The sequence below is a fragment of the Fomitiporia mediterranea genome (genome assembly GCF_000271605.1).
Source record: "Fomitiporia mediterranea MF3/22 unplaced genomic scaffold FOMMEscaffold_3, whole genome shotgun sequence".
Classification (NCBI taxonomy): domain Eukaryota; kingdom Fungi; phylum Basidiomycota; class Agaricomycetes; order Hymenochaetales; family Hymenochaetaceae; genus Fomitiporia; species Fomitiporia mediterranea.
Window position 1 is genome coordinate 3,306,136 of NW_006760388.1, and position 19,781 is coordinate 3,325,916.

The 19,781-nt window shown below is 44.9% G+C and overlaps 8 protein-coding genes across 8 annotated transcripts; 4 read left to right on the forward strand and 4 right to left on the reverse strand.

Annotated features, from left to right (window-relative positions):
• Nucleotides 1-1,687: 1,687 nt before the first annotated feature.
• FOMMEDRAFT_119641 (uncharacterized protein) lies at nucleotides 1,688-3,391 on the reverse strand. Its single transcript, XM_007264202.1, has 6 exons — nucleotides 3,024-3,391; nucleotides 2,881-2,961; nucleotides 2,686-2,824; nucleotides 2,520-2,630; nucleotides 2,117-2,458; nucleotides 1,688-2,062 (listed from the first exon to the last, which is right to left on the reverse strand). Exons 1-6 carry the CDS (start codon nucleotides 3,374-3,376, stop codon nucleotides 1,907-1,909), a joined length of 1,182 nt encoding a protein of 393 aa, XP_007264264.1. The 5' UTR covers nucleotides 3,377-3,391; the 3' UTR covers nucleotides 1,688-1,906.
• Nucleotides 3,392-3,567: 176 nt separating this feature from the next.
• On the forward strand, nucleotides 3,568-4,505 carry FOMMEDRAFT_119643 (nuclear transport factor 2). The gene is made up of 5 exons (XM_007264203.1): nucleotides 3,568-3,732; nucleotides 3,800-3,871; nucleotides 3,936-4,040; nucleotides 4,114-4,193; nucleotides 4,268-4,505. Exons 1-5 carry the CDS (start codon nucleotides 3,643-3,645, stop codon nucleotides 4,299-4,301), a joined length of 381 nt encoding a protein of 126 aa, XP_007264265.1. The 5' UTR covers nucleotides 3,568-3,642; the 3' UTR covers nucleotides 4,302-4,505.
• A 115-nt stretch (nucleotides 4,506-4,620) lies between these two features.
• Nucleotides 4,621-7,626, forward strand: FOMMEDRAFT_18306 (uncharacterized protein). Its single transcript, XM_007264204.1, has 13 exons — nucleotides 4,621-4,801; nucleotides 4,857-4,916; nucleotides 4,974-5,022; nucleotides 5,077-5,518; nucleotides 5,577-5,796; nucleotides 5,851-6,183; nucleotides 6,242-6,391; nucleotides 6,451-6,560; nucleotides 6,615-6,669; nucleotides 6,724-6,936; nucleotides 6,982-7,096; nucleotides 7,165-7,396; nucleotides 7,466-7,626. Exons 1-13 carry the CDS (start codon nucleotides 4,652-4,654, stop codon nucleotides 7,482-7,484), a joined length of 2,148 nt encoding a protein of 715 aa, XP_007264266.1. The 5' UTR covers nucleotides 4,621-4,651; the 3' UTR covers nucleotides 7,485-7,626.
• Nucleotides 7,627-9,104: 1,478 nt separating this feature from the next.
• On the reverse strand, nucleotides 9,105-9,706 carry FOMMEDRAFT_153498 (uncharacterized protein; the record flags this gene model as incomplete). Its single annotated transcript, XM_007264205.1, has 5 exons — nucleotides 9,105-9,169; nucleotides 9,230-9,272; nucleotides 9,422-9,436; nucleotides 9,487-9,506; nucleotides 9,559-9,706. The coding sequence occupies 5 exons, from the start codon at nucleotides 9,704-9,706 to the stop codon at nucleotides 9,105-9,107; spliced, it is 291 nt and encodes a 96-aa protein (XP_007264267.1).
• Nucleotides 9,707-10,341: 635 nt separating this feature from the next.
• Nucleotides 10,342-12,810, forward strand: FOMMEDRAFT_166391 (uncharacterized protein; the record flags this gene model as incomplete). The annotated part of the gene is made up of 8 exons (XM_007264206.1): nucleotides 10,342-10,644; nucleotides 10,716-10,837; nucleotides 10,921-11,186; nucleotides 11,286-11,490; nucleotides 11,548-11,697; nucleotides 11,762-11,903; nucleotides 11,962-12,229; nucleotides 12,288-12,810. 7 exons carry the CDS (start codon nucleotides 10,342-10,344, stop codon nucleotides 12,172-12,174), a joined length of 1,401 nt encoding a protein of 466 aa, XP_007264268.1. The 3' UTR covers nucleotides 12,175-12,229; nucleotides 12,288-12,810.
• FOMMEDRAFT_104607 (carbohydrate esterase family 16 protein) lies at nucleotides 12,780-13,926 on the forward strand (the record flags this gene model as incomplete). Its single annotated transcript, XM_007264207.1, has 4 exons — nucleotides 12,780-13,268; nucleotides 13,333-13,513; nucleotides 13,583-13,760; nucleotides 13,824-13,926. 4 exons carry the CDS (start codon nucleotides 12,780-12,782, stop codon nucleotides 13,924-13,926), a joined length of 951 nt encoding a protein of 316 aa, XP_007264269.1.
• Nucleotides 13,927-14,432: 506 nt separating this feature from the next.
• On the reverse strand, nucleotides 14,433-15,588 carry FOMMEDRAFT_78402 (GDSL lipase/acylhydrolase; the record flags this gene model as incomplete). The annotated part of the gene is made up of 4 exons (XM_007264208.1): nucleotides 14,433-14,538; nucleotides 14,613-14,796; nucleotides 14,859-15,039; nucleotides 15,091-15,588. The coding sequence occupies 4 exons, from the start codon at nucleotides 15,586-15,588 to the stop codon at nucleotides 14,433-14,435; spliced, it is 969 nt and encodes a 322-aa protein (XP_007264270.1).
• Nucleotides 15,589-16,299: 711 nt separating this feature from the next.
• On the reverse strand, nucleotides 16,300-18,041 carry FOMMEDRAFT_18308 (uncharacterized protein). The gene is made up of 6 exons (XM_007264209.1): nucleotides 17,814-18,041; nucleotides 17,630-17,745; nucleotides 17,419-17,541; nucleotides 17,031-17,359; nucleotides 16,806-16,971; nucleotides 16,300-16,741 (listed from the first exon to the last, which is right to left on the reverse strand). Exons 1-6 carry the CDS (start codon nucleotides 17,937-17,939, stop codon nucleotides 16,504-16,506), a joined length of 1,098 nt encoding a protein of 365 aa, XP_007264271.1. The 5' UTR covers nucleotides 17,940-18,041; the 3' UTR covers nucleotides 16,300-16,503.
• Between the last annotated feature and the right edge of the window lie 1,740 nt (nucleotides 18,042-19,781).

Consider the following 19,781-nt stretch of genomic DNA (forward strand, 5'->3'; position numbering starts at 1 on the left):
CGCTGAGCCTCAGATCTCGCAATGACACGACCCAGCTGACAACACCGTCCTTCAGTGTAAAGCGTAAGCAGCCAGTCCCTTCATAATAGCCTGCACAATAGTTGCTCATCCCTCTCCTCCCAACTTTTTGTCTCCCTTCCATCCCTTCTGCTCCTCGCTCCGCCTCTTGCTCTGCCTCTCCTTCGTTGTCCTCCTTTTTTCACGTTCCTCTTCCTTTTTGCATTCGCATTCGCGCTTCCGCATTGTTGACCAATGCCGAACGACTTCTTCAATAATTCCATGTATTCACGTTCTTCTTCCCGCTCTGCAGCGCAAGCAACAATCGACGAGCACATGCGACACGCTCGCGACAATGTCCATGTCGGATCACTCCCAAGGCACAATCCTCTCTCCGACCCCGTGCATACTCTCCTTCCCCACCCACCATTCTATGCTTGACATCCTTGATGGACTCACACCGCGTGTCTTTACATTCCCCAGTGCTGCCCACGACACCATTTTGAATAACGGAAGCAGTAGCCACCGCTCATCTCTCCTGAGCCGAGTCTGTCCACATCGTCCACTTCACCTTTACCTTTCGCGCCGGAACGTCCCATAGATACACCTTGAAATCGACGACTCAGTTTACTGTGCCTCCCATTGGACACCATAGATAAACCATACAGTGCACGCGGACAGACACGGTTTCGTCTGCAGTCCGAGTCAGCTCATTCAACACTCCAGATCTTAATCTGCATGGACCACTCACACTCGCTGCACGCCATCACTGTGTGTCCATCTTTTCTTTCTTATTGTCACTCACTAATCACTCCAAACCTGTCTTACAGACACAGCCTCACCCTTCACAATCTGCTCAACCTTACAACTCACACGCGTACGCGATTCTACTTGCAGGGACTGAGCAACGATCAAGGCCTGGTGACGAAGACTACATCGAACAGCCCAAGAACGCATTAATCCTTTATTGACACGAACTCCACTTGCAAAAGAACGAGGCAGAGGCTGCTGGTGGTGCAGGGATTTGGATTGTAGAAATAATGTATTATTTACTATCTTTTTGTATTCTATAATCAAATATAATTATATTTTATTAATTATTTAATACAAAATTGTAAGCAAAGCCAAAACAAGCTATTCAAATGCTTGTAATGACTGGTATAAATTGTAAGAGGATACTATACTGTTAAAATTTGATAAGTATATTCTAACATTATTATTTTAGGAGGTATGTTATAATCACTTGTATATCTTGACAATATGTACAATCATAATTAATATCAGTAATTTTAATAACTATTCTGAATTCTTGCTTTACTTTTAGTAAATTATAATTGACTTGTGAAACCACTATCTAAGTTATTATCACTTTTACAAAATTTACAAAAAGTAAAAAATATACTAGGTTATAATCTAATACAACTGTTAAGACTTTTTCATGATGTAATGATTTATTTCTACCAGGCCTACGTGTTGTTAAAAGGGCTCATCAACTAAGAAGTCTTACATGCTTGTATCTGTTTTGGACTGAGATGATGTGTCAAGTCAGATTTCTGTTCTAGTAACACTGTCAATAATAGCTATCAGATTAAAAACACAGACAAAAAAAAATCACTTATATTTCCGATCACCACTCCTCAATCTGAGCCCGAGTCTGAACTCAATGTGTACAGTTTACAACAAAAGATTCTGAATAAGTATATGGAATTATATACTCAATAACCCACAAAGCATTGATGGATAATGCAAAGACAGCTCAACCGCCAAGCAATAAAAAGACGAATAAATAATCGCAAAGTACAACAACGAAAGAAATACAAAACAATAAAACATCCACGAATCCAAACAACGAACTTGGAAAGGGCGACTATGTGCAGAGGGTGGCGCAGAAAGGGTATGCTTATTCAATCTAAAAGACCGTATCAAAATCGTACTGTTCTCTTCCAATACCTATGCCATCTGAAACAGTCTGGTTCCGTAGAAGCGGATCCAAAGAAGCAAGTTCTTCCTGTATCGCGTTTCGCGCGAGTTCATCAAGCTCTTTCAATAAAAGTCCGATGATTTTCTACCAAGAAAGACGTCAGTCAGAATTGCGTAGTTGATAGTTCGTGAGACGTACCTTCAACTTCCCATCAATCTTTAACATCATATCCCCAAGTACAGGCGACCAAGTCGCCGGTGGACTCATCATCGGTCCTCCACCACCAGGGAGCGTATACCCCGAAGCATTCGCAATACCCCACAAACTACTACTCTCCCCATCATGCGACATATTGCTCTCGTTTCCCTGAAACAAATACGATACACCCGGGGCGGGGGAGAGTGCGCCGAGTGGACCCATCATGTATTGTCCGGTGTTGGGGAAGGGAGAGGGACCAAGGATCTTGGAGAGGCGGTGGTATACTTCGGAGAGGATGTCGAGGAGGGAGAGGAGAGTTTGGTGGTAGTCTAGTGGGAAGGGCTGGTTCACACCACATGGTTGTTAGAGGTGTATTATTTGGAGGGAGGTGGAGGGGACTAACTATATGCGGAGCTACGAGGAAGGAGGCTTCGCCGGCTTCGGGCACGGTCATTGCGTAGTCGTTCATTGCGTTTGTACCTCGTCGGGGCATTTTGTTTGATTTAAAGAATCGCTGAAGAATATCGGATGAACATATTATGTATGGGGACGTAAAAGATATGGCGAACCATCTTTGGTTTGTAGTTCTCCTCTTTGGACTGTTCGTACTCTGTTAATATATTGAGGAGACTTTTACAAAAGTCGTTTGAATTGGTGTTATCGAATACGCCTGATAATGACATTCCCAGTATAGCGAAGGAAAGGGTGCTGTTGCAACAAATCAGCATTACGACAAAAATGACTTTTGCTTTTTAAAGCCTGACCGTTTTCTCATTGTCAAGTTGTTAAACTTTCTGTCCAAGTCTGCTTTTGTCATCATGACGGTGTTAAACCAATGACTTCGACTATTCCATGATCCAATCAATTTGATGAAAATGTGATGATATTGATGTGATGATGTACGCACCCTTCATGAACATTTCGTAGATAAGTCAAGGTGATCATTCTCTTCATAGTCAGGTCACGGAGAGACTCCAAGCTCGTTCCCTGTGGGATAGCAGGGCTTCCATTCGCACCACCCTGATTCAAAGGGGCAGTACTCGAGGTGATAGAGTCAGACTTCATGGACTGAGCGTCCCACTCGCGCTGTGTGGACGAGATAGGAGTGGACGTCCCCCCAGGTGGGAAGCCACCGAGACCCGAGTTGAGAGCTGCAGGGATCTGCATTGTGAGTTGGGTAGCAGGTGCAGTCGTGGGAGGGTTGCCAGGGGAGGACTTGAATGAGCTGAGGAGAGTCTGGGCGGAGGATTTACGGCGCATGCTAGGGCGGCTCTGACCGCCAGTGCCTTGAGCGGCCATCGTTTGCTGTTAATGGACCAGCGATGAGCAGTAGAGTGACACAGCCTCGGGCCTCGACTGTCTTCCAGGCTGATTATGTAAGGATCGCGTCTCTCTGATCTGCGCCCTTCTGCCCAGCTCTGTGTTTGCAAGTTCAACTCAACTTACCCTCACGCGTCTCCTGCTTTTGTCCCCTCGCGTCCTCTCTCCGTTTCCATTACGTTCAAACAAAGCTCTTCTGCGCGACTATGGCTGACATCAATGCCATCGCACAGCAATTTACGGATTTTTACTACAAGACCTTTGATCAGGACCGAGGCCAACTCACGCCCCTCTACGTTCGTCCAAACCCTATCTATTGTATTTATCACCTTAAGCTTAACGGATCACTATTCATGCATTCAGAGAAATGAATCTATGCTAACCTGGGAGGGACAGCAGTTTCAGGGCGTACAGACGATCGTGGAGAAATTAATGGTGCGTCTTGCTTGTTCGATTGCCGCGTCGAGTTTACCATTCAGCTGAGAGCCACCTTCCTCAGAGCCTGCCTTTTCAGAAGGTCGTACATCAGGTCACAAAGTTCGACGCGCAGCCATCCTCGATTGTTACTCCGAATCTGCTTGTCAGCGTCACCGGACATCTTCTGGTTCGTATATGCGTCTTCTCGTGGCTTTCGGACATATTGTATTTGCGTGGCTGATGCGATGCTACAACGACAGGTTGATGATGAGACAAATCCCCTACCGTTCAGCCAAGTCTTCCAGCTCATTCAGGATACAGAGACGGGCAGCTATTATGTGTATGTGGCTGCGCATATAGCCACTCTACTCGTTGTGTTTACTGACTATATACTTCTTTGTACTACCTTATCAGCTTCAACGATATCTTCCGTCTGAACTTGGGCTGAACGAAGTGATGGTCTCCATATATCATCGATGCCAGCGGTATACTGCGCTAGATTAATGTTTGATTATGTAGGAAGGTTTCTTGCCTGTATGAAAGTTTAAAGTGGCGACGCTTTTGTGCCTTTGAAGCACCTTTGTAGCTTATAACTAGTAGCATTTTGTTATTTGCTATCCCTGAATGAGATGTTACAATTTATTTCAAAGATCAATAAATATTGCAAACTTTTGCTGCTGGGCATTGGGCAGACGAGATGATGACATAATCCACAGCTTGACGCGTGCAGCATCTTCCGCAGTGCACGCACGTACCTCTCTCTCTCTCCTCCTTCCTCCTTTCATACAATTACTCGCCATGTCCTCTGGTCTGGGTCTCGAAATCGTTGGAATCGTCAACAAGCTTCAGGATGTCTTTAGTGCCGTTGGTACCAGTGCGACGCAGATTGACCTGCCACAGATATGTGTGATTGGTAGTCAGAGCTCGGGGAAAAGTAGTGTGCTTGAGGTGCGCACTATAGCCACTCCACATGAATGACTTTTGGATTGACTTCTTTGAATAGAATATTGTTGGACGTGACTTCTTGCCTCGTGGGACTGGTATTGTAACACGAAGACCGTTGGTGAGCACAGCTGTTGCGAATTGCCTCCTGAATGTCGTCTGATAATGCACTGTGCAGGTGTTACAACTCATCAACCGTCCGGCACCCCAGGTGAACGGTGCAAGCCGTACGTATCCTTTTATTGACCACACGTCCTTTGTTGTCTGAACTCGTATGTCAGCACAACCAAATGGTTCTGCTGACGCTGCAGGCGTAGAGAACAAGACTGAATGGGGCGAGTTTCTCCACCTTCCCGGCGAAAAATTCTACGACTTCAACAAGATTCGTGCGGAAATCATTCGCGACACGGAAGTCAAGACAGGACGCAACGCAGGCATCTCGCCAATACCTATCAATCTGCGTATATTTTCACCCAATGTGCTGACGCTTACGCTTGTCGATCTGCCTGGTGTCACACGAGTGCCCGTTGGTGACCAGCCTCGCGATATTGAGAGGCAGATTAAGGAAATGCTAGTCAAATACATCTCGAAGCCCGCGTGTATTATTCTTGCTGTCACTGCGGCCAATACGGACTTGGCAAACTCGGATGGCTTGAAGCTTGCTCGCGAGGTTGATCCAGAAGGGACGAGAACGATTGGTGTGCTGACAAAAGTAGATTTGATGTAAGTTTCTGCGAAGTCCTTGTTGCGTCGCTTGAGCAGGTGTTGACAAGCCTTGTAGGGACGCCGGTACAGACGTCGTAGATATTCTCGCTGGGCGAGTTATTCCTCTTCGTTTGGGTTACGTTCCAGTGGTCAATCGTGGGCAACGAGATATTGACCAAGCGAGATCTATTCAAAACGCACTTGAAGCTGAACGTCAATTCTTCGAGAATCATCCATCTTACAAGGGGAAGAGCGCGTATTGCGGTACACCCTTCTTAGCTCGTAAACTCAACATGGTACGCGGCACAAGTAATCCAGTGTCCAAATTAAGCTGATCCTATTCTGTGTAGATCCTCATGCACCACATCCGAGCAACGCTCCCTGATATCAAGCAACGTATCTCACAGCAATTGGCCAAGTACAATGCCGAACTTCAATCATTGGGTGGACCAATGGGCGACGGCAACTCGAGCAACATTGTCCTTTCCGTCATTACAGAATTTACCTCGGAGTTCCGGACAATGATTGATGGTAATACGAATGACTTGTCTGTAAACGAGCTTTCAGGAGGTGCTCGTATCGGCTTTGTCTTCCATGAGTTGTTCAACAATGGTGTCAAGTCAATTGATCCGTTCGATCAAGTCAAGGATGGTGATATTCGTACCATCTTGTATAACTCTTCGGTATGCTGAATGATGCACTATTCGAGCTCTGTCGCCGGGCTTACTCATCTTCTTCAAGGGCTCTACACCATCTCTCTTCGTTGGCACGACCGCTTTTGAAGTAATTGTGAAGCAGCAGATAAAGCGACTAGAAGAGCCATCTTTGAAGTGCAGTCAGCTCGTTTACGACGAATTGATTCGTATCCTTGGCCAACTGTTGGCAAAAGTCGTAAGCCGCTTTATCTTTGACAAGTAATTCCTTTTTTTCTGAATTCAAATGTTTTACAGCAAGCCTTTAAGCGGTTCCCGCAACTTAGAGACCGTTTCAATTCCGTAGTCGTGAACTTCTTCAAGACCGCCATGAACCCGACGAATAAACTCGTCACGGACATGGTCTCGTACGTTGGATATAATAATCACTAATACGTGTTGCTAATCCTGAGTTATGATAGAATGCAAGCATGCTACGTCAATACGACACATCCCGATTTCATTTCCGGCCACAGGGTAATGCCGATCCCGCTTCTCTATGATAATTTCTGTATTAATTGTTTTAAACAGGCTATGCAAATCGTCCAGGATCGTTTGAACGCGAACAAACCACCTCCACCTACAGTTGACCCCAAGAGTGGCAAGCTTGCTCCTGGTGCAATCAACAATAACAAAGACCTTGATGTCGACATGAAGAAAGACGAGCCGAGTTTCTTTGGGTCTTTCTTCGCGGGAGGAAAGTCTTCAGCTACGAAGAAGAAAGGTGGACCGATAATGGAATCGGTAAGCTCGTGTACTCTGTTTAAGCGTTCGTTAAATTGAATATAGACGGGCTCTTCGCGTCCTTCGACTCCGACGATGTCGGTTATGGAACAGCCACCTCCTGTTATTCGTCCCCAGGCTGCGTTGAATGAACGTGAGACGATGGAGACGGAGGTTATCAGTGCGTCTTGATTGATTAACACCGGGTTCTACTTCAGGATACTAATAATCAACGCGTCTTTATAACAGAACTTCTGATTCAGTCATACTTCAACATTGTAAAGCGCGAGATGATCGACATGGTACCGAAAGCGATCTCGCTGACCCTCGTCAACTTCTCAAAGGAGAATTTGCAACGCGAGCTCTTGCAAGAGCTGTACAAGCCAGACGTGTTGGATGAACTTCTGAAAGAGTCAGAGTTTGTTATCAACCGTCGTAAGGAGGTCGTGTCGATGGTACAGGCTTTGAACAAGGCTGAAGAGTGCGTACCACATTAGCTTTCATCCTTCGTATATTATCTGACTGTATGCGATTAATTCTTTCTTTGTAGGATTGTGGCAGGAGTGTGAGGAGGCTGTCCAATAGATGACCTATAATTTTACTTGGAGTTTTTCATTCTCTTCTCCTCTTTCCCTCTTACATGATGTCGTTTTGTTACATACTGCATACACCTTTGTTCGTATGGCTGTTTAATATAGTTTAATACCCTTCCAGGCGTGACGTCGTTCGCGTTGTGTGATAAGGTACACTCCGAGAAGATACACGCAATAACTTTTACGGTTTACCAGCAAGCATGAATAAATAAGTTGATATTCAACAGCAGGGCACCAGGCACTACAGGACAGACAGACACGAGAATAAATAAACAAAATCTTCGCAAGACCAAATTAAGGCGTAGCAGACAGACAACACAGATATGCACCTGGACAGGATATTAAGGAGGCGTATTAAATAAAATGGAAATGGATTCTCCTGGTCATGATGAGGATAGTACGACGGACTGGAGTCTTTAAACGCTAGATAAGCCTCCTTCGTTTGAACCTGGTGCTGGAGGCCCTGTAGAGTAAATTCTAGATGTTTATGCACCCTTCGAGTCTGCTGCTACTGGAGGGCTTACTGTGTATCAGCTGTGTTGAAAATAGACGAGAGGAAATGGACAAACCTCCGGCGAATTCAATGTCGCTTATAGTCATTGACCTATAATTGGTTCCTCCGTTCAGTCCTAGCTCGCCCGCCTCTCTCAGATTAATCAAGAGATGGCTTCCGAGGACACAGAGTAGTCCAGGGTTTGCAGCGGCACTCAAGATAATTGAAAGAGAATAGTTGATATCTGTGATTGTACTTTCCACTATATGCGTTACACAACAAAATATCACACTGCATTATTCAGTTTGGCACTCTAGAAATGCAAATTCTTACTCACAAGATGCAATATAAGACTTGGTCTTGAATAATGACACTGACTAGACAGAGTCCTTTGAATTTGGACAACATTCTCCAATATTTGGCACTCTTGAAGAGACTCAGAGTCAGACATAGCAAGATCGTCCCATAAATTAGAGGGGCAGTCCTACTCCAAATCAATCTGAGCTGAGGTATGCAAACGAATTGCTTACCATGAGATGATAGCTAGCATTGGTGGAGCAATTCTAGTATCTCCACACATAGTGACACTCAGTGCAAGACTTCCATTACTAACTGAAGTACATTATCTCTCAATCTATCTGTGATTAAACCCAAGAGGTGAGTGATAGTCTTACCACCTTCAAGCAAGTCACCATAAATAAGAAACCCAAGCCCAATGCATGCCTCCACTCCAAGTAGAATCTTGAGACAGATTGAAAGCCTCTTGTCTGCTATCATTTTAAGCTTAATTCTCTTCTGGAGAAACAGTGTACTTACTCTGATGGTAAAATGCCAATACTCGAACTTGAAGAATGTCTGTATAAATAGTTATTGTATACAATATGAGCTAGTGCATTTCCCGAAAGAATCTCACAATCTATTAGTTGAATTGTAACCAAGTCTAATGACCAGGGTAAATATGTGAAACATTAAAGAAATTTGGTTGCTCACTGCTTAAGTCACTAATCCAAGCAGTTGCTTGGCCTAATTATTAAGTTAGTGACATGTGTACATGATTTGGAGATTCAACACACAGCTACAAATGACACATTTCGGGCCCGAAGTCAGTACTGACTATTGATGATGAAAGTTTGTACCGACGTCAAAAGGCTCTCGTTGAAGCTTTCGACTAGAATACACATGTCAGTTACTTTGCATGTCCTAGTGGGATCATGTCAACATCATTTACCAATTATGTTGCAAATCTGTCCAAGGAGTCCAATGTAGCGATTCTGGCACCTGAAGATTTAGTACGAATGTTCTAAAGTAATCTTGCAGATTCCCCCCTTACGGTGAAAAATATTAGACTTGTAGAACTACACGGATTGCTCTTGGACGCTGTTATTACGCCATGGACATACGGTCCTGAGCATTGACTCACCCAGAAGTATCGAACCTGCATGCACATGGTTTAGCACGTGCTCGGCGAGGTGGTGTATCACATACCTCCTTATCCATATTTGTGACTTGTGTTTATATTTGTCAGTAAGATTCGGTCCGGGAGGTTGCAGGACATACGAGCATGATAGACTAAGACGGTCAACATTGCCAAGTAGGAATAATTTTGGTTGACAACTTCTGAGACAAATAACGGCACCAGACTTGGATCGACGTATTCAGGATTGGACCGAACGTGGAAGGTGACGGTATATCCGTAGTCGAACATTGTGTTTGTCATTGAGAGGGAATGTACATGACAAGGTTTGCCCTGGGCTTTCTTATAACGATTGGACTCATATGATGATTCGAGTTGTTGCAATGTTTTTGTCAGAGTTTACTATTTTTGCCTACCAGACGACAAGAACTTCAGTAAGATATTCTGCTCCTGCAAGCTTTGTATTCTGTTAAGAAGCCCATTTCGTCAAGATACGTTGATTAATATGATGGAATATTTGGTAGTGAGAGGACACACCATCTCAAAACATCCGTGTTTCCATCTGGTAGGGTACTACCATCAAATTCAGCTGTTGGATTGGAGACGGAGCGGAACACTTGCACTTACAGTACATTGTTCCCGAGTCTGAGCCGACAACGCAATTCGCCCAAGTACATGTTCACCAGACTTGAAACAATGTTCTGATTGGTATTAGAATCATTTACAACTAACCACAATGTATTGGGGTATGCAAGGGCAGTGCAACCAACCAGCGATTAAAAGATGAATAAATAGTCACAAAGCAAGGCAAGAGACAAATAAGAAAACATCCAATGATCTAGACCAAACCTTAGAAAAGGAGAGTGCACGAATATCTGAATCGAAAGCACACTGTGCATGCAGAGTAATATGCATGTTAGGTAGAAATGACACAAAAGCAAAGATACTATCATGAGCTATCACACCAGACGCGTTTGCCTCGCGTACACGTGCAAGCGCATCTCACCTGCTTCCAACCTCGAACTTCATACGATATATTCATCATCTTTGTTCTTGTCACTGCTGCTTGCAAGGGTCACATGGAGGATGTCCCAGATCCAACAGACTTTCCTCCAGAGGCAGATGCTCCAGGACTACAAAAGCTCGACAGTGCGTTCAGTTGCCGGATATGCGGAGAGATGTACGATGCGCCGATGATGCTTGGGTGTGGGCATTCATTTTGTTCTATGGTGAGGCTACTACTTCAAATATCCATTGGAGAATGGAGGATTATGAGTAACTAATCGACTGGATTGTGAAGTGCGTACGACGCTCGTTGAGGGATAGACATGAGTGTCCGACGTGTCGGGTCCCAGCGGAGGAGGTGCAACTTGTGAAGAATGCACAACTTGAGGATCTATGCGATAGCTGGCGAACAGCTAGGTACATTTACTCCCTTTTTCTTCATCAGTCCTGCTCTTATTGACTTGTTTGACTGATTCTACTTGTTGCAATATTCAATAAAGGACAACGATATTACAACTCGTCGAGAAAGTAGACAAGCTGAAAAAGGCGGTGGAAAGCGAAGCAAACGACAGTCGACCGAGGAAAAAGCTCAAGACAGATGAATTTGTTACGCCGAGGTCGCGTCGAACACTTGGTCCCTCGACTGAGCGTAGTTCGTTAGAGGTTATCGACGATGATGATTCCGGACTTGAGGAGATAGCGATGCCACACAATGGCGAGTACGTTCCGAGCTCTGACGTCGAGGAAAACGAGGTTCAGACGCAATGTATGTGAACACAAAACCATAATCAGTTCTACTCCACTCACTGAATCTCTCATCATACATACTAATATTAATTGTTTTGAATATTTGTTATCTGCATAGTGGGCCTCATCGTTAACTGCCCACTATGCGGCAAATCCATCGTCAACAGGAACGCGAATGAACACATTGACAGTGGTTGCAAGTCGTTCCTTGCTAGACCGAAGGGTAAACAAGCAGATACCAAAAGCGCATGGAATAATATCCTTGGAAAGACCAACGGGTCTTCGAAACCGGCGTCGAGAGGGAAGGGAAAGAAGAAACCTATGTGTGTTTATTTGAACGATCAATAAACTGTGAAGTTGATAGACTTTCTTTTCTTTAGCTCGTCTCGTGAGAATGAAGGTGGGACTATAGAACGGCTGCCAAAGCCGTCCTATTCTGTGCTCAAGGATAAAAAAGTTCGCGAGATGCTTGCTGAGCAGGAGCTATCAACCGCTGGGTCAAGAGAACAGTTAATAGCAAGGCATACTCAGTGCGTAAAACAATACTTGTTTCCTCTACGTTGCATTTTGGCGAATATTAAGCGCGAAAAACAGGTTTGTGCTACTTTTTAACGCTAATCTCGACCGCGCGGAACACCTCCGGAAATCCACCGCCGAGCTGAGGAGAGAACTCAAGAAATGGGAAGATAGTCAAGAAGTGAAGAAAACGTCGATAGATGATGCACAGACATATATTGTACGTGATCTCCATCATTTCCGTTATTATAATAACTTCAACACTTTGAACTTCGCAGAAAACTAGAAATGCTGAGTTCAAAAAGCATATTGAAGCAGCTAGGGCGAGTTTAAGAAATAAAATGCAAGATTGGGATGCCCAACAACCTCCGACAGCTAGTTCGTCTTCGGAAGTAAAATCGACCTCGGATCGAATAGAAAGTGACGCATGGCAGGAGGCCATAGCAGAGCAAACCATTATCTCAGACTCGGAGGGAGAACTCGGGATATAACACTTATACATAATTTATTAAGCTAGCTTGTCGAGCCCTCTTAGTGTATACTTACGTGAGCCCGTGTATCCATCATGACTAGGGCGAATTGCTGATCGAGTCTAACGCTCTAGACTGCTCTGCCGCATGTATCTCCGGGTCACAACAGTACCAGTCTGAATTCTGCGGTTTACCATCCAATGCGAGCTGTCTTCTATAACTCGAAGAATTGGGTTCAGAAAACGTGACCCTTAAAGTACTATTTTTAGTACGTAGATCAACAGGAAGAACGGCGCCAGCGGGCCTCCTTCAGCGGGCATATTACTTGGAACAACGTCGTTGGAGCATCTCCCGCTCGTCCTTAGCGCCACTATGCTTGCTTTCCAATTCTTCCGAAGTTCTTTCAGATCACAAGGCTCCGAGTTGTTGATGGTGCGGGGTTCCATGTATTTTTAGAATCCACGTCTGCCGTCGGTGGCATTGTGGCTCTTTGAGATACACTTGTCGCTTGTCTTGATGTGCTGGTCAGCTGGTCAGCTTTCAAGACAAACATACTTAAAGCCCCGGGGCTGTAGCACGACTTTCATCGTAGAGTGTTGTCCCTACCTGCTATCGACTGCATCACCATGTTCAAAGCCTCGTTTGCGCTCCTCTCACTCCTCTCATGTCTGACAGCAGCTTTCGCTGCCGGTCCTCCTACCTCGAAGATTAAAAACATCGTCACCTTCGGCGACTCTTACACCCAAGTAGAGCAAGCGACAGGTGACGGTGGCCAGGCATGGCCAGTCTACGTCGCCGACTATGCTAATCTCACTCTCTTCCCCTTCGCCCGCGCGGGTGCAGTCTGCTCGAACAACCTCACCTTCAAGCCATTCCCCTCCATCTTTGAGAGTCAGCTTCCATTGTTTTTCACGGAGTTGGAGAACGGGACGCTGCATCTGAATCAGGAAGAGACAGTATATACTCTGTGGATTGGGACGAACGATGTCGGTGTTGGTGCACTGCTTACGGGCGACCAAACCAAGGGTGTTACGCTTGTTGACACCGTCGGCTGTGCGGTAAACTGGGTTAAGGCGCTCTTTGAGAAGGGAGCAAGGAACTTCATCTTCCAGAACGTAAGCCAATTTAAAGTATTGCAGCGTGAAGATTGAAGATTTAAAATCATCCGTATTTTTCTAGATGATTCCTCTTCAAGATACTATTCTCTACTCCGCCAACTCGTACCCAAACCATTACTGGCTACTTCCGAGGAATACCACCGAGTGGAGCGTGTTCATGACGGAGCTCACGACGTCTGGTAATGAGATTGCCCAGCTCATGCTCCAAAACGTCGCAAAAGAGCTGCCTGAGGCTCACATCGGTACGTTTCTCTCCTTAGCTGTTGATCTCCCTATGATATATTATGGTCACTTACGACTCTTCCGAATAGGTTTGTTCGACTCACACGGCCTCTTCACAGACATCTTCACCAACCCCTCGAAGTACTTGAACGGAACTGTACCGGTGAACGTCACTGGTGCCGTGTCGCAGTGCATCTTTCCAGAAGGTGGAAACGGCACACCGACTTGCACGTTCGTAAATGGCCCTGCACGGGATAGCTTCATGTGGTGAGTATACAATTTCAATCCTTGCATTTTATAGAAATGTGTTAGATTCATGTTGTGGTATAGGTTTGACGAGCTTCATCCGTCTGAACAGTCGGACAGGACCGTTGCACGGAACATTGCAAACGCTATCCTGAGGATACCGACTCAGTGGATTTCGTGGTTCTAATTGAACGAAGGAAAAGGTTGTTCAAAATCTTCGTAGTCGCAAGATTCGTAGAAACAGTGTAATAATTCATTTCTTTTTCTTCATTGGTCCTCTAAAAGTCGTACGTTAACGATATGGGTATCGGTACCGGACAGTTGAAGTTTGGAAGATCAGGTATACGGGCCGTACTCAGATGTCGGTCCGATACAAATACATAGCTCTGTGCTAAGAGTTCAAAACACTACTCGTTGGCCGATCATATGACCAAGTTACCGGCTCAAGAGGCGCCGATGTCAGTGTGCTGGATGCGCGAAGCTCAATGCTTCTTCGGTGGAAAGATCGACTGCTTGTTAGTTCTCCATATCCTCGGGCGGATGCTTTCATTCTTTCGTGAGGTGGCCAAGTATATTTCTCGAACCATATTGTCGCTTCATAGTAAGCACTCGATGGATTTTCGGGGATATTTGCTCTTTATTGATTCGTGATTAGAATGAAGAAATGTTCATTGTAATGCACTAAGGCTACTTCTAGCTGAACCAAGTTACCCAGTCGTTGGATTTACGAAGAACTGCGTTCGTCAACTCCCGAGCAACAACTCTGTCCGCCTGTTCCGACGGGTGCAATTCATCATACCTACAGAGAATCAAATTATACGCATGATCACTTTAGTATTCCGCGTTAGGAAAACTATCGGCAAAGGTACGCACCACAAATAACTATCACGATCAGTACCATTTACAATCGTGCAATTCCCGGTATCGTTTACGTCTTCATTTAGTTGGAAGGCGCAGGATTTAATGGGGATAGTGACATTTGGCGGTGCGGTACCGTTCAAGTATTGGGAAGGGTTTGATATCATGTCAGAGAAGAGGGCGTGTGAATCGAATAAGCCTTGCATAATGGAATAATTGGCGTGACGTTGTTCGTAAATGAAAGATAAGGAAATAGCATACCGATGTGTGCCCCATGAAGTGATGAAGCATAATCTTGGAGCATTAATTTCGCGAGAGCATTACCAGCCGTTGTGAGTTCCGTCATGAAAAGGCTCCATTCGGTCGTGTTACGTTGATAAGTCCAGTAGTGGTTTATATATGAGTCCTTGGAGTAGAGGACCGTTTTCTCGAGAGGGATCATCTGAGGCCAATACTAAGGTTGATTCCTCATGGGGTTGCAAATCTTGCGTACATTTTGGAATAGGAAGTTTCGAGCACCACTCTCATACAGGATCTTTACCCACCTGGTCGCACAGCTTACTGTATCCACAAGTGTTACGCCTGGCTCTTGGTCACCAGTCAAAAGAGCGGCTCGCCCAACGTCGTTCGTCCCAATCCACAACGTATAAATCGTCTCCTCCGGGCTAAGCTTCAATGTCCCATTTGCTACTTCAGTGAAATATGTCGGAAGTTGACTTTCCATGACAGACGGCGCAGGACGGTTTGTAAGGTTATTCGAGCACGTTGCACCGGACTTTGCGAATGGGAAGAGGTTGAAAGGGCCGTAGGCAGCTGCATATGTTGGCCATGCTGAACCGTTGTCTGCAGGGCTTCCAACATCGGTATATGAGTCTCCGAATGTAACTAGGTTCTTGAACTGGTTTGGCCGTGGACTAGTTTTGAGCGTCGCAGCTGCTTTAACAGAGGACACTAGGAAAACGACGAGCAAGACCAAATAGTAGGAGAACATGAAAGTAGAGTGGTTTGCGACAAGCCAGAGATTGACCAGTGTAAGACATCGCAGAAGCTAAACCGGGGATTCTTATGATCAATATTGAAATGAACGATGCACATCTTGAAGTGACCGCCTGCCGCTGGCGGACCGAGCGGTACGCACTGTCGTCGCCTTGTGACTAGACTTGGCGTCTCCGTTTCTTCCCTGTGTCAGTTATCGCTTGCAATGACCTGCAAGAAGACAGGCGGTGGATATATCATTAGGTTAGGATATAAGCATGTATTTGAAGTCATATTCTCGTCTTGCGTTATCTTCGCGACCACGTGATAGATATTCCTCGGATACCGGCTCCGGCGGACCGTTGTATTTGTTGTTCTCTCTCCATCACGATCCTGCGAACTGGCTTGCTGTGACTCGCCTCATGCATTTTCTCAATTGAGACGTTGTTGTTCAGCTGCTGTGATCGAACAATGGATACCTCCGAAAATTGGCATAATCAAGGAATGATTTGTCCTGCTTTAACACATGATGCACGACTACAATTGCATTTTGTGCTCGTTCTCCTAATGGCCTTGTCTCCGCCCTTTCTTCACACGCAGAGACCGACTGCAGATTGTGCATCTTCGCATAGTCATTAGCACGCTATTTGGGGTCGAAGAGTGCGTGGTTCATATAGGAGCATTTACTATCCTACGCAGTTCTACACAGTATATTAACTTGTAGGGTTTTATTCTGTTGGATTGGTATAAGCGTTATATCGAGACAAGGAAGCAAGATATGCAAGATTCTTCGCCTAGTAGCGTCTATACAGCATTATCGCATTATTACGAATAAATAAATACGAATGTCCTTTCAAATAACCCAGAAGATGAGGACCGGCCCTCGCGACAACAAAACAATTAAAGAAACAATAAAACCGTGAGATGATGATTACAGCAGGGAACCAACAGCAAAGGCAACAATTGCAAGCGCCGCACCCGCACTACTTTGGACACGCAATGATCGAGATGCTGAGGATGTTGGTGATGAACCAGCACCTGACGCAGTTGATGATGAAGAGGTGCCGTTTATCTGCATCGCGCGGGTCTTGAATGCAGCGAAGTTATTTGGCCCAGACTCAATTGCATTGACGGAGAAGACCATTCCTTGTCCGCAGTGGTTTGCTTGCCTAAAGTTACATAAACAGGTTAGATACTTTCAGTTGTGTCAAGGACGGGCGGAGGTGCACTGACATGCAATAGACCCAGATTGGTGCGGTGTCATTCACGGTGATGGTGAACGTTGGGAAGTCGGTCGCGTTTGCGGAAACAGGCATAAATCCCGAGCTGAACCCAGTCTGGCCAGTTGTTGAGGTCTCACCAAGCGGGCGGCATGGTGCACCAAAGCTCGACTGCGTTGCTATTTTGTGGATGTGTCAGTCTACTAGGAAAATACAACGCATGGAAGCAAATACCAACCTGTATGATTCTTTACCATGAACTGGAATGTGACAGTGTCTCCAGCCTGGGCAGTGATATTGGACGGATTGTACACAAGATTAGGTCCACCAACGACGATCTTGTGGTCAGTAGATGTTGCACTTGTTGGCTGAGCGGAGCCAGGGTAGGAGCCATAAGTCGTAGTGACAGCGCTTCCATCGCCGACTGTGAGTGTCTCTGTTACGGTAACAACTGACGGAGTCGTCTGTCCCGCGTCCGTCGTTGAAGATGGTGGAGCGGTAGTCGTCGAACTTCCCGTTGCATTTGCTGCAGCTTGGAAGGCGGCGAACTTGTCTCCAGGGTTAACACTACTCCAATACGTAAGTGATCGAACAATAAAAACTACGAAACAAAAGAAGTGACTCACGCAAATACCATTCCTTGTTGGCAATGTCCAGTCTGTCTACAATAAATCCAAATAGGATTGGTGTCTCCAACCGTGACCGTCTGGGACGGGAATCCCTCAGTGACCCCATCACCTACAGGCATACTACATTCCGCATCAGGAAATTCAAGTGATCCAAGTCAACAATAGTGCCAAACAAGAATACAAGGAAGAACAACGAAAGGTGACTTACAATCCAGAGTCGAAACCTCCAGGCGCGGGAGAACAAGGATTTGCAAAAGTTGACTGTGTGATAGTGTGGTTCTTTTGCTTGAACGTGAAGACAATCTGATCTCCCGCTTGTGCAGTCTACAAAAGTGAAGTCTATTTTTAGATCATTCTTCGGTTCACAAAAGGAAGGAGCAAAAGAGACTCACCACGAACTCGGGATCATATCGTAGTATGCCTGGTCCACCGACAGTGACGTTAAAGACGGCACCGCGAGCTGGGATAGCAGCAAGTGAAGCAAGTGCCAAGACAGTCGTAGCAGCAGCGAAATACATATTGAGCAAGCAGGTATCAATCAAAGGATGTCGTGAAATGCAATATCGATACAAGGAGTTCTAAAGGATTAATAGTGCCCAGCAGCTAGCTGTAGAGAAAATAGAACCGGGAGAACCTGAAGAAAAGACCAATGCAATAAGAGAGTGGGCAATAATGTCTCGTCGCTTGACGGGCTTTTATACCTGGCCCATTATGCATATTGAACTTGGAAAGAACAAAAGCAAGTCCATTCGGCGTGGCAGTGCCGAGTACATGCCCAAACTCAAAAAATCGACGGTCTGCATGCCGCCCCAAGGCTGTGGGTCCATCCAATGATTGATCCAACAGCCCAGCTCGCGCAGTAGTGTACCAATCGGGAAAGTATGTCCTTTTGTTTTCAAACCTTGTCCCTTTCTTTATCTTTTTGCCGTACTGCGACTTCCGTTCCTATGGATACAAAGACGGTTGTTATTGATTATGTACAACAAAAACAATGTTCTATAAATATAGATAGATGTAGATACGGCCTTTGCGAGATTGACAATGAAGAATTTACATGCAATTAGAAGGCTCAATGCCCTGCAAAAATTTCCAGAGGCTCTGTAGGATGTAGAGCGAAGATATGCCCGAGGTGTCCGAGCACCGCATTCAACCCGAGCCACGAGACACAGATACGGGCATGGCGGTCAACAAGAAAATCAATTCGAAACACATATATATATGCTTATTTCACATATCCTAGTCCCGTCCGTATAAATGACTATATTGAAAACAAAACTCGAAATTGATAAATAGCAAAGAAAAAAAGATGTAAAGAAATATGAGTTCCGAGTCGAAGTCCGAGTCCTTATATAGATATCGAAAAGCAATGATAGCAATAGCAAGTACACAGTATATCCGAGTCCACAAATACGTGTAGCACGCTAGAAAAGCTTACTGCAAACTCTCGACGAAACGTCCCCACCTTTTTATCACAGGCATCACAAGCTTCTCCCATTCTCTTCCCTTGTATCGTCCCTCTTCCGGTCGGAGGAAGGAGAATATCTCCCTGTGCAGTGTGGACTGTCCCGCCTGCATATATAGTATATACACAGTTTGGAAGATAAATCGCCACACCATATGTAGCCGAGTTGGGAATGAACGACAAATTCGTTTTACGGATTAAATTTGAAACAGAAATACAGTCGGTCAGTTGGAGTCTTTAGTTGTAATTCTTACAGTAATAGAGGCAATTAACTCACAGCCAGTACATCAGGAAAATATCTCAAACTTTGTATTAGCTTATATGTATATAAATTATATATATTTTCTACATTATGTATAAGAGCTTATTGTGTACCTAGGGGTTTTAGGAAGGTAATAAGAAGCTAAGAAAGCTATTAAAAAGTCTTGACTTTCTGGTCAAGAATAATAAGAATTGTAGTACTTACTAAGATATACAAGTGCTTAAAGTGTACCTTGCAAAATAGCTAAGTATTATAATACTTGTTATTTTAACAAGGAAAACATATAAATATAAGATGTATAAGATAAAATTTTCCTTATATCCATTTGTTATTGAAATAACAGTTTATAATTATATTGAAATATTGTATAAATACATTATTATCTACAACAATTAGGGAAATGATCTGACGACAGATGGCAAGTGTATTGACAATAGAGAACGAATGTGTTCCTCAGCCGTTTGAGGTAGTCTTTGTCACCATACCTTGGTCGCCTCTCAGTCCCTGCAAGTTGGATTGTGCATGGATTGTGAGATTGTACGGATGCAGAGGTCGAGGTGCACCTGTGAGCAGATTTGGAGGTTGACTTGTAAGGGGGCAAGGGGTTGTTAGCAAGTGTGGGTGCTTGGAAGTAAA